Source organism: Ursus americanus, chromosome 3 (assembly GCF_024610735.1).
Source record: "Ursus americanus isolate L20-20 chromosome 3, mUrsAme1.1.p, whole genome shotgun sequence".
NCBI classification, from domain to species: Eukaryota; Metazoa; Chordata; class Mammalia; order Carnivora; family Ursidae; genus Ursus; species Ursus americanus.
The window spans coordinates 64,345,889-64,358,227 of NC_142129.1; the positions used below are offsets into that span (position 1 = coordinate 64,345,889).

At 39.1% G+C, this 12,339-nt stretch overlaps 1 protein-coding gene across 2 annotated transcripts in view; it reads left to right on the forward strand.

Moving 5' to 3' along the window:
* COL28A1 (collagen type XXVIII alpha 1 chain) overlaps window positions 1-12,339 on the forward strand; it is a 158,343-nt gene that overhangs the window by 9,415 nt on the left and 136,589 nt on the right. For both annotated transcript variants that reach the window (XM_045793658.2, XM_087861051.1), the window contains exons 4-8: window positions 1,276-1,296; window positions 2,998-3,054; window positions 5,565-5,618; window positions 7,481-7,522; window positions 11,692-11,718. In XM_045793658.2, coding sequence (XP_045649614.2) covers window positions 1,276-1,296; window positions 2,998-3,054; window positions 5,565-5,618; window positions 7,481-7,522; window positions 11,692-11,718 — 201 coding nt within the window. The remainder of the gene's footprint in view (window positions 1-1,275; window positions 1,297-2,997; window positions 3,055-5,564; window positions 5,619-7,480; window positions 7,523-11,691; window positions 11,719-12,339) is intronic.

The window sequence follows — 12,339 nt, forward strand, 5'->3', positions numbered from 1 at the left end:
ACAACATAAAGCATTTTGCTATATCTTCCCTCTATATTAACAGTTAATATGGAAATAAAGGTAAAGTAAAAATAAAACTAAAAGGATGTGGGGTCCTCCCTACAGGTACAACTCTGACCTATCTTTAACTTCCTCATTACAGTCTTTATTTTTAATATCTTGCAACAAATATTCTAGTGCTTTCTACTCCCATTTTTATTTTATCATATGCAAATTAACCCTTTGGATTCAGTCATAGGCATCAATCTGACTGATAGGTTTTAACATTATGAAAGCAATAATTCTATCTGTAAGCATAGGTTAATTTCTTTCCCGTGTTTGGCTTCAGACATGGCCTTCAGTGCACTTGTCAGGTAATACCCCACTAAGCTGAAGTAATATAGGGAGGCCTAGATGTTAGACAAGAACTAGACCGTGAATTTCTCTAAAACTTAAAGGAGTTTTATGAGCATTAAGGAGGGCACGTGTTGGGATGAGCACTGGGTGTTATACACAACTAATGAATTGTTGAACACTACATCAAAAACTAATGATGTACTATGTGTTGGCTAACTGAGCATAATAAAAAAAAGAAAGTGGAAAAAAACTTAAAGGAGTATTAGAGAAATTTAGAGTTTTCTCTAAAATTTAAAGGAGTTTTGGAAAATATTCTGATTAATTCATTTCTGTGTAAGTACAAAGCAGCAGTTGAACTTGGTCACGCGGCTCAGCCAAGCGTATGACCTTGGGCAAGTCACAGCCCTGCAGACCCACGTTTCCTTAGGGCAAGATGAGAGGTTGGACCTGATTGACTTCAAATGCTAATTGATATTTCATGGAATTACGACTCTGAAATTAATGTTTTAATGCTAAAAAACAAATGCATGTATGTATAGGGATGGAAAAACAAAAGAAGAGGAAACACACAATTATGTATTCTGGCTAAGTCTTATAAGTAAAAGTGAGAAATTTTTATTATGACTGATTAAGCTTATAGGCACATTGCGGAGTTTAGAGAGCTGATAGATAGAAAAATAGAACTTAGCATGCAACAGGATAAAGTTCCCAGAAAACAGAGTAATTTTTAACATTAGTGCCCTTCATGTCTCTTATTATATGGCTCAGAGTATTCCTTGGGTGGTTGGCAGGTAGGCTCTATTGCTTTTACAAGGTTAAAAAGCTGAATTGCTATCCTTCTTGGAAATTGCATATCCCATAGGGAATAATTAAGACTAATAAGAAGCTGGAATCAGAACCATGAATCAAGTTAATGTTTTATTCTTTTTTCTCTCCCAGGATATCTTATTTGAAGAGAAGGTAAGCACCACATGCTTTGATTACTATGAATTAACTCTCAAAGTTCGCAAAATCAAATCAGCATTATAACTCACGTTAGAAGATAAGGTGTGTCTACATAAAAACGCTGAATTCTTTTAAAAAGGAGCCACTCCATTTTGAGGCAACCATCTGATTTCTTTTGTTGCTATGTCTACTGCAGGTTTCAGAATCTGGAAAAAGTAGGAAATATTTTAATATGATTTTAGAGAGTAATTTTAGAAATCATTGATAACCAAATGGCATAGTTGTTCTGTTTTTTAAGATTTTATTTTTAAGTAATCTCTACACCCAATGCAGGGCTCCAACTCACAACTCTGAGATCAAGAGTCGCACACTCCACTGACTGAGCCAGCCAGGCACCCCTCAAAAGACATAGCTTTTGCTTATTTTTATGTGACTTCCTTTATTCTAAGCATGTCTCTGACAGCAGCTACTCATAAGGGTCCTCCACTATGGGATTCCTGGCCAAGAGACACAGCTCAGTCTCCCGCTGCTGCCCGGTGATTAATTTTAATCTCCTTCTTCTTGTTGGTGGCAAACACACCAGGCAGCAAAGGAAGCTAGCCAACACCGGCTGGCTGGTGCTTAGCACAATAGCTGACCACCAGGTTGCCCAGGACCTCTATACTGGACGTGTGTTTCTTAACACAGTTTGGAACATGCAAATTCTGTTGGATCAGCTGCTTATTAAACATCAGGAAATGTACAAGTAGTACTGCATAAAATAATAGGAGCCAACCAAACCCTGCAGGGCACCACACTTCATCGAATGGTCAGGTACCACATTATTTTATGTACCAGTGAGACAGGAAAGGACCCTGCCAATTAAACTATGATACAGTACCTTCTTAGAAGTGACAATTCTTGATTTTATATTCACAGTAAAAGTCCCTTTAGATTTATTTAGATATAGATTTTTAAATCCTCTATTGCTTTTGTGCGTATGTATAAGGGACAACTGAGGCAAATTAATTGGTTATTTCTAAAACACCTTTGCATTCAGAGTCTGAATCTCCTGAATCACTTTCTGGCTCTGATGCCCTTTCCCCCCTCCCATATCGGCCTCTGGGCCATCAAAACACTGGTGCTGAAGCATTTCTTGAGTGTTCTCCAGGAGTGTCTCTGGAGTTTTCTTCCATTTCATTCTGTTAGTTTTGAAGTACATGGACAGAAAATAACAACTTCATTATGATCAGGCCTGATTCAAATAAGACTCGTTCTGATTTCAGGCATGTTAAAATAAGGAAATATGTATATCCTCAAATTGATAAAATATGGTATGTCCCAATGTTTTCCTTTTGGACTAAAGGAGTAGTTGGTATTTGTGTATCATTGAGCTTCAATGTGCTGTAGAGAAGAGAAAAAGCAGAAATTCCAAAAATCCACTAAAAATGGTGATTTTCCTTTTTCACTGGCAACTAGATGATATACATATATTTTTGATGGGAGGTCTATTTTATCTAACCATAGCAATGTTTAATAACGTCTAATAATCGTTAACTAGCTGGCTCTTGCTAGATCTGAGATAGCCTAGAAGAATTGAAAAGGGAGAACAAAATCTCCACAAATTTGCAAGGTAAGAATCTCATCAAGGGAGCGTTCTTTCTAGTTACGTACTGAATAAGATTAGAAATGCTGCATTTTGTTACATATTAATATTGGATTTCATTCTTGATGCAGTGCGAACACAAGATCTGTGAATGTGAGAAGGGGGATCCAGGCGACCCAGGGCTTCCTGTGAGTATGTTTCCACTGTGAACAGAGGGTCAAGTCAGGAAGCCCTAGTCATGATGGCTCTACTTGCACTTGGAAACGCCCCAGCTGCTTTGTGCTGCTGAAAAGCAGTCGTGTGCAAATAGCAGCAAACAGGGAGATGCTGTTTCTTTCTCTTATTCCTAAAGGGATACACTCTGTCCTTAAAAATAAGCCTGGGATTTTGCTGACCTGAACGGAAGGCAGATTCGGTTTAAAATGATGAAGTTGTTCCCACAAAGTATGTTCCAGCATCACCTCTGATGTGACAATTGGGGCCAGCATTTCTCAACACTGAAGTGAAAATACAGAAAAAGAGATACAAATCCTCGGTGCTTTAGGGAAAGCGTTAGCCCTACTCCACCTAGAAACAAGTGATGCAGACCTGGCTGGAAGCGTGTGTGTCTTCACATGTATCCAAGAACAACACTGGGTGGCCTCTTGGGAAGGAAGCTGGTCAGGAAGCTTTGAGGATTAGAGTGAATTCTGCAAAGTGGAACTTGGCAACTAAAGGTTAAAGGCAGGATTTATGACGATGATTCAACACTTGATAAAATCCCCAAAGGAGTACTTCCTTTCTATGCTGGTCTAACATCTGGTAGGTGCTGTGTATGCACTGGGAAGGTGTTTGCAACAATATCTCCATAACTGGAGACACCACGTGTTTCTCTAACACATACCATCAGATGCATCCATGCTGCTTGTTCAGCATTCCATTTACTTAAATGGTTTCAAACCTTATAGGTCAGAAGCCCAGTGGATATAGTTCACAGAAATGCGTGGATCCAGTTTTTGCACAAATGCTTATATTTAGGGGCAGGAAGGAGAATGTGTACTGTGAATTTCTTAGACTATGCCACATTTTCTCTTGAGACTTGGGTCCAAAGACTATACTTTTTCAAACCATTCTATCAGTCAAGACATTAGAAAGTGAGGATGTTTTTCTTTTCTTTCTTTCTTTCTTTCTTTCTTTCTTTCTTTCTTTCTTTCTTTCTTTCTCTTTCTTTCTTTCTTTCTTTCTTTCTTTCTTTCTTTCTTTCTTTCTTTCTTTCTTTCTTTCTTTCTTTTTTTCCCTAAAATGTAAGTTAGATACGTTACAGGACAATGTGGCAGCCAGTAGAAGCTGATTTTGGCCAAAGTAGAGTTTTAACGTACCCTTCTTATAAAGTCTTAGTTTATATTTATTACACCAAGAAATTGCCAGGGGAAGGTTTACTTGGGATATTCAATTATGTTTTAGAATGCACAGTAAGAAAATTTACAGTTGTTGAGCTAATCTGACAATTTCAGTCACTCAGTATTGTTAGAAATGATGTTACCATTTTTAAAAAAGTGATATATATATTTTTAAAGATTTTGTTTGAGAGAGAGAGAGAGCGCACAGGAGTGGGGGAGAGGGGCAGATGGAGAGGGAGAGAGAGAGTGCACAGGAGTGGGGGAGAGGGGCAGATGGAGAGGGAGAGAGAGAGTGCACAGGAGTGGGGGAGAGGGGCAGATGGAGAGGGAGAGAGAGAGTGCACAGGAGTGGGGGAGAGGGGCAGATGGAGAGGGAGAGAGAGAGTGCACAGGAGTGGGGGAGAGGGGCAGATGGAGACGGAAAAGCAGGCTCCCTGCTTGATTCCAGGACTCTGGGATTATGACCTGAGCCGAAGGCAAACGCTTAATCAACTGAACCACCCAGGTGCCTCTAACGTACCTTTTCTTTTCTTTTTTTTAAGATTTTATTTATTTATTCTAGAGAGAGTTAGAGGGAGAGCGCGAGAGGAGGGAGGGGCAGAAGGAGCGAGAGAATCTCAAGCAGACTCCCCACTGAGTGTAGAGCCCAACACAGGGCTCAATCCCAAGATCATGACCTGAGCTGAAATCAAGAGTTGGTTGCTTAACTGACTGAGCCACCCAGGCACCCCACCATGTTTTTTTAAACTGAAGTATAGTGGCCACACAATGTTCTGTTTCAGGTGTTCAACATACTGATTCAACAAGTTTACATGTTATGCTGTGTCACCACAAGTTGGAGCTACCATCTGTCACCGTGCAGTGTGATGACGATACCACCGACTCTATTCCCTACGCTGTACCATACCATGTTTTAATAGGGACAGACATAAAGCCACACTATTGAGCATTTATTGAGTGATCCTAAAACCGGTTCTCAGAAAAGCCAGCTCTTTGGTGGTTTGAGAATAGGAAAATATAACACCTTTCTGGAACAGGATTGAAGCACTCTCTTCTCTCATCTTTGAGATTACCCCTTGGATATCAGGCAGAGACAGTACATTCTTTTGAGCAAATCTGGAGAACGTACCTACTCCAGACAGTGCAGTCTTCCTGGTGTGTAGTAAAGGAGGGAGTACCGTGGAGACTCTGCTTGGTAGGTTACGCTTGTTAACAGTCTTCATTCCTTTCATGGGATGAAGCTGATCAGAAAGTACTGTAATGTGTAAAAAACCAATAGGATATGTGCTCAACATAATCTTTTTTCCCTTTGCCTTCAGGGTACACACGGAAACCCAGGTATCAAAGGTGATCGAGGACCAAAAGGAAACCCGGTAAATGAATAGACGACTTTCCTTATAAACCACTGTATCATTTTCTAGATTTATTTAAAGAACAAAAATGAAGAAAACAAAGAGCACTGTAGTGTATGTCAATGCCAAAAATATGATGATTTCTGTGAAGAATACGGGTTGCTTAATTCCTATGTTATCTATTTGGTTTGTGTTAGCTTACAAATCCTAAGTAATATATGACCATTTTAGTCAGTAAGTCTAGGAAACCTAGGAACACTGAACAAATTGAAATTTGTCTTAACATAATGTTGGCCCAAATTAATTGCTACAATGTTCCATGAATTACTAATATATATTCCATATCAGATTGACATTGACACTTATGTTTTTTATGGATTCATTTTATGGATAACTGACCTATGATAATAATACAAAAAATGATTATCTCCTACTCCCAGACCATCTTCAGGCATTTCCCCAATTCTTTTCTTTGTGTACCCATAAAAAAAATTCTAGATTAATTTAAAAAAATCAGATAATATTTCAGATGATGATCTTCCAAGTTCAAGAGTGACTAAAGGAGTCATAGGAGAGAGATATAACTATGTGAAAATTTATGGCAAAATTCTATATAATGAAAAATAATAATTAATATAAAAAGGAAAACGGAAATATTTGCATCAAATACAATGGACATTGGGTTGATTTCTATAGCATATAACGACTTTATAAAACGGATGAGAAAATATCAATCCACTAATAATCAGTTGGTCAAAGGACCCAAACAATTTTCAAGAGAGGAAATAAAAACCAGTAAATAAAGAAGTAGAAAAACATTTAATTTCACTGGATAAGGACTGAAATTTAGATAAAGACAATGAGGTACCCTTCAATACTAATTATTCACATTTTAGGAACTTTGGAGTCCAGGGCTGTTGGGTTGTTTTTTGCATGTGTGTGTGTGGGGGGCAATTTTCTAGTTCACATGGTGTGAGTTTTTTTTTTAGGTGTGTGTGTTTCAAATTTTGAAAAACGTGTCTTTTTTTGTAGCAGTTAACACAGCAATATTAAGATAATAATAAGTAGTGAGAGCAATGAGGTGGTAAAGCTGGTTTGCTCTTCATTGCAAAGGTAACTTGGCGCAAACATTTTGGAAAGCGATTAGACATTACATAAGAAGTATTCAAATATTCGAATTTTAACCCAATGACTTCTCTTCTGAAACTATGTTTAGGGAGGTAATGAAAAATGGAATAAGTTAGATGCATGAAAGTATTTTAGATGCATGAAAGCCAATTGCTTGCTTGCCAAAGAAAAGGAATATGATACATCCTTGGGTGTCTTTACAATACAAACACACACAACCCTACACACTCATTATGCAGGTCCGAACTGATGCCAATATGTCTTCTTTTTGTTTGGTTAAATACCTGTTTTACATCTATGTTTACATTTCATTTATTTGGCTTGTAATTTTGGGCCACATAATATATTTTCCAAAGTCTTGCTGAAATCAAGCAATTACTCTTAAGGACATTTTGGAAAACATTCCAAAGCCCCTTGGAGAAAAGCCAGAAGGGCTGGTTCTGATTGGGTACAATGCTGCATTTGAGAACAACAGCTGTGTTGTTAAACTGGGATGAAAACTTGGCCCAAGCTGGGCAAATGTACCTGGATCCTGCGCCCTATGCATCTGGCTTCACTTCAAAGGGCAAAGGCTATCTGAACTGCTGTTTTCTTCCCTCGATGGCATGGTGAAAATGTCAATGGTAAAGGCCAAAGATTTTTTTTCCCATTGGGATTAACCTGTTAATCTGGGAATTCTGCATAATGCATTTTATTGAGCCATCAGGGCTCAATAGGCTGTAGAATTTTGACTGAGTTTTGTTTGTTTGTCACAGGGTGATGCTCAAAAAGGGGACCCTGGAGAAAGAGGCCCAGGGGTACGTATACAACTGCAATGCCTGCCCAAGAAAGTAATCCGGGAGGCTAAGACTCTGCAGTTGATCCCTGCGATCCCTGCAGCGCAACTACAAAAATGATTTATACGTACGTGTGCTCTGATGGCTCAGACAGATAGGATCTTAGAGGTGGAAATGTGCGGAGAAAATACCCTGCTCAGCAGGAGTGATGATGGGACAGGCTAGTCAACTACGTGACATTCTCTGATACTTAAGTGAGATTTGTGGAAGACTCAAATAAGAAAAATATCTTCCTTCACATCTTGTGGTTTTTTTTTCCAGTAAGGAATGATTTAAAAATTCTGGGAGCACAGAACTATGTAATCTAGACTATGCTTTTGTAACTTTGATCTAGAGACCCAAAAAAGCTATCATTCTAATGGATTTATTATTTCTAAAATTAGAAGATGTTAGAGATTGTCTGATAAATAATCACAGTAAATTCCTTCTTTTGCATTTTTCTGGGGAGTTGCAGCAAAGTAGCAAAGAGCAGAGAAGTGTGTATGGTGAATAAAAAAAAGGCCATATCACATTGCTCCTCCTGGCTTGTCCCCTTGGTGAAAGCCCAGGAGTCAAGCCCAGAGGTTTTCAAAACTCATCTCTTGGTGTTTTTAATCAACTTTATGAACAATGGAAATTCATTCAGAAATGTGTGCTATTCACTTAGGAAATATTTCTTAGGTGTCTTCTACATATAAAGCATATTATTATATGAAAATAAAATTAAGACAAAGTGCTTATATTTTTCGAAAAGTTTGTTATGGGAGAGATTAAGATATTTAAAATACCTACAATATTGGTTGCCAGAAGGGAGGTGGGGGGATGGGCAAAATGGGTGAAGGGGAGTGGGAGGTACAGGCATCCAGTTATGGAATGAATAAGTCACTAGGATAAAAGGTACAGCATAGGGAATACAGTCAATGGTATTGTAATAGGGTTGTATGGGGACAGATTGTAGCTACACTTGTGATGAGCAGAACATAATGTACAGAGAAGTTGAATCACTATGCTGTACACCTGACACGAATGTAACATTGCGTGTCAACTATACATTAATTTAAAAAAATAGCTACACTGTAAAGCAGAATGTCAGAATATTGTAAAAATTGCATGCACGAAGTATGGTGGGCACTCAGAAGATATTGAAGCCAAGGTAGGTGTTAAAGGGTGACTCCTGGAGAGTGTAGGACTGTGACAGGAAAGGACAGAACAGAAAGGTGGAAGGCGACAGGCATTCCAGCTGCCGGTGCCCTAAGCAGCCACCTGAGGGAAGGCGATGTGTCGGAAAACAGTGCGGGGAGGGTCGGGATGCCTGAAGAGGAGTGCTGTTAGACACAGCTTGAAGGTCAGGGTGGGGGCTGCATGCTCTGCTAGGGGAGAGGCTGAGATTTTAGATGAAGCGTACAACCCAAGAGCTGTGTCCTTGGAAGATTAATCTGGCATGACTCTAAAGGAGACATTGAAGTGGGAATAAGCAGAAGGAAGGAGCACTTAGAAGGTTTTCTGTTGCAGTCTGTATGAGAACGGGGACACTGGCTAGAAATGCTCTGGACGATACGAAAGCCACTAGCCATATGTGCTCACCAAGCAGCTGAAACATGGCTAGCCTGAATTGAGGTGTGCTGTAGGAGTAAAATAACAATGAATTTTGATGACTTAGTACCAAAGAAAATGTAAAATATCTCATTAGTAACTTTTATACTGGTCACGTGTTGAAATGACTGTATTTCAGACCTATTGGGATCAGTACAATAGATTATATTATTATTATTATTATTATTATTATTATTATTATTATTATTATTATTATTATTTTAGAGAGAGCACACACACATGCGAGAGTAGGGGGGGGAGGGACAGGGCTGAGGGAAGGGAGAGAGGGAATCTTAAGCAGGCTCCATGCCCAGCACAGAGCCCAACGTGGGGCTCTATCTCACGACCCTGAGATCATGACCTGAGCTGAAATCAGGAGCCAGACACTTAACCGACTGAGCCACCCAAGTGCCCCTCAGTAAAATATATTCTTAAAAATTAATTTCACATGTTTGTTTTGCTTTTTTAATGTGGCTATTAGGGAATTAAATTATATATGAGGCTCACATTCTATCGGACAGAATTGGGCCACAGTGATGATAAACTAGAAAAGAAGAGACCATTGTGAGAAGCATGAAAAAAGGCTGTGGGGACTGACTCTGACTCATATATTCAGCAAGCATTTATTGAGCATGTGCTATATGTCGGGCCCTTCTTTACATGCTGGGCTACAGGACCGAGCAAGACAGATAGCTCCTGTTTCATACAGTGGTCTAGCAGGGGGAGCAATAAACAGGCAAACAAATGAGATTTCAGCAGCAAGATGTGTTCTGGAAACATAAAACAAGGTCATGAGGGTGTTCTAAGCAGAAAGAGCAGTAAGTGCAAAGACTCTTGAGTCAGAATAAGCTTGGCAGGCTGGAGAAATGGAAAGAAAGCCAGAATTTGGTAAAGAGTGGTAGTAGACGGGTTATCAAGGTAGGCAGGGGTGGGTTACGGAGGGCTTTGCTGGCAGGGGTAGGGAGGATGGATTTAAAACTAAATGCAGTGAAAGCTGGTGGAGAATTTTAACGGGCTGGATTAAAGGAATGTAAGGGGCAAGTAGAGAAAAAGATAATTGTAAACTTTTGATTCTGTGTGGTTTGAAATATGATGGTACCATTAAAAGAAATAGGAAAGTCAGAAGCAAATTTGGCGGACCGATGGGTGCAGTTTGGGATGTTTTTAATTGGAATAGTTTAAAACTAGTAATTAAGATATTCTGAAAGGAAGGAAGGAAGGGCGCTGATAGGAACCAAACAATAAATTGACCAGAGATTTCAGAAAGAAAAACAGAGGGAAAACGAGGATACTATAAAAAGTAACATTTCTATTCATAAGCTGTGTTGACGTCTTCCTAAACAGTCCTAACTCTTTTAGCATAAAATAATGACAGGATTTTAATATGGTTGTGTGCTGTCAGGGGTGGAGAGCACCCCCAAATTCCTGAGGCTGGAGGTCCAGCATTTCTTAGTGTTGCGAACGTGAATTGTTTTCATAAAGAACCCCAATTTAACTGTCTATAATGCGGCCTTTAATTTTAAGCACAAGATGAAAACTTAAACCATTTATGCTAATAAATATTTCTAAGATGAACTAAATTATAGTGTAACAATATTTTTGACTGTAGTTCTATTTTTATGTCCAATTTCTCAGTGACCTCTCATTTGGAGAGAAGTGTTATTTCCTTCCCGAAGTTTTTCCTTTTTTGCCTCTTGTAAGAAAAGTCATACAAAACAGAATTCTGTAGTCTGACATGTGTAACTGCGATAATAGCTTGTTTATTCTGCTGGTTTCTCCAGTTCACTTAAACTATGTCTTACAACTCTATTTTCATACTTAAAAGCTATTGTTGTAGGAAAAAGACATGAAATCCTATTTGAAAAAGGCTTGGTGTTGCTTAAAGTTGGTAATTTCCCAGTTCACTTACTATTCAGGACTATATTACTTAGAGGCTCCTGGGCAGGGACACAATGGCGGAGGCTGTGCAGGCTTCCCCGGAGTAACACAGAAGGGGAGCAGAGGCACTGGGCCCACAGTTAGCGGGAGATAAAATATAGCAACTTAAAGGTCACTGTCTCATTAGGGTTGATAAAGGAACTATTCATTTCATTGATGTTCTATATCTCAGCCCGAATTTGAAAGGAGGACCATCATGGATATAAATATTTACGTACATTGGAAAGGCCATTATCTTAGCTCATTTTCAAAGCCAATTTCTTCGTCTCTGTGAAACATTCTCAGCTGGGATGCTTCGTAGCTTAAAAGTCAATGCAACAATTTTGAAAGGAGTATTTTAGGTTGTCCCTTCTACCACAAGTTTCCGTGTCTAGTCTCTCCTTCAGCCGTGGGACCAAGGGTAAGGACCTGGGTTGGAAAAATATGTGGAACTGAGATAGAATGTAATTAAGGGAAAAGTAGGTTCAGACAGGTTACATCGCTTACATTTCCGTATGTGGTCTTAGTTTCCTTGACCATACACATGTGTTTTGTTATACTTTGTAAATTGAAAAACATCAAATACTTCCTCCAGCAACGTCTTCTAATATGTTTTACTCTTTCTTTCCTTTTTCAACTAGGGAATTCCTGGGTACAAAGGTGAGAAGGTAAGTGGTAACAACGCATAGGTAGACAAGGATTTCAGAAAGAAAAAGAAACATAACTGTATTTATGTATGTAATAAAAGTTGTTTGCCTTAATTTTTGTAAGTCTGGATTCCCTAGCTCCTAAGTATATTAACTCTGTTAATAGAAAATAATAATAGAACTTACGATATGGGACATGTTATAACATAAGGGCTGAAAGGCACCCTAAGGTTCCTGAGATCAGGATCCAGTCTCTCTCAGCTCTGCAAACACGAGAACCCCAATGTAACAGCCATGCAGCCCAGATATCCAGACTCAGAGTTTCTAGATACAAATGGATGTAGTAACATGGCTGTTAGGTTTTTCTCCTGGTGCTTCATTTCCTGTAACTCCTAGACACCAGACCTTCTCACAGAAGCAAGATTTATCCTGGTGAAGCAATAAGGAACTGCTTACTTCATACAGTCAGGCATCTGGGTAGAGCTGGGTAGGCGTCTCTAGATGGGGGGGATAAATTTGACGAACAAGAGTTATGGGCTGATAGGTTATTTTAGGATTCTTTGCCAATTACAAGTTAGCAAGCTGGATGGGGGCTCCAGAACCTTTGAGTGTGTTTTGTGGTTCATTCGTAGGTCTATGATG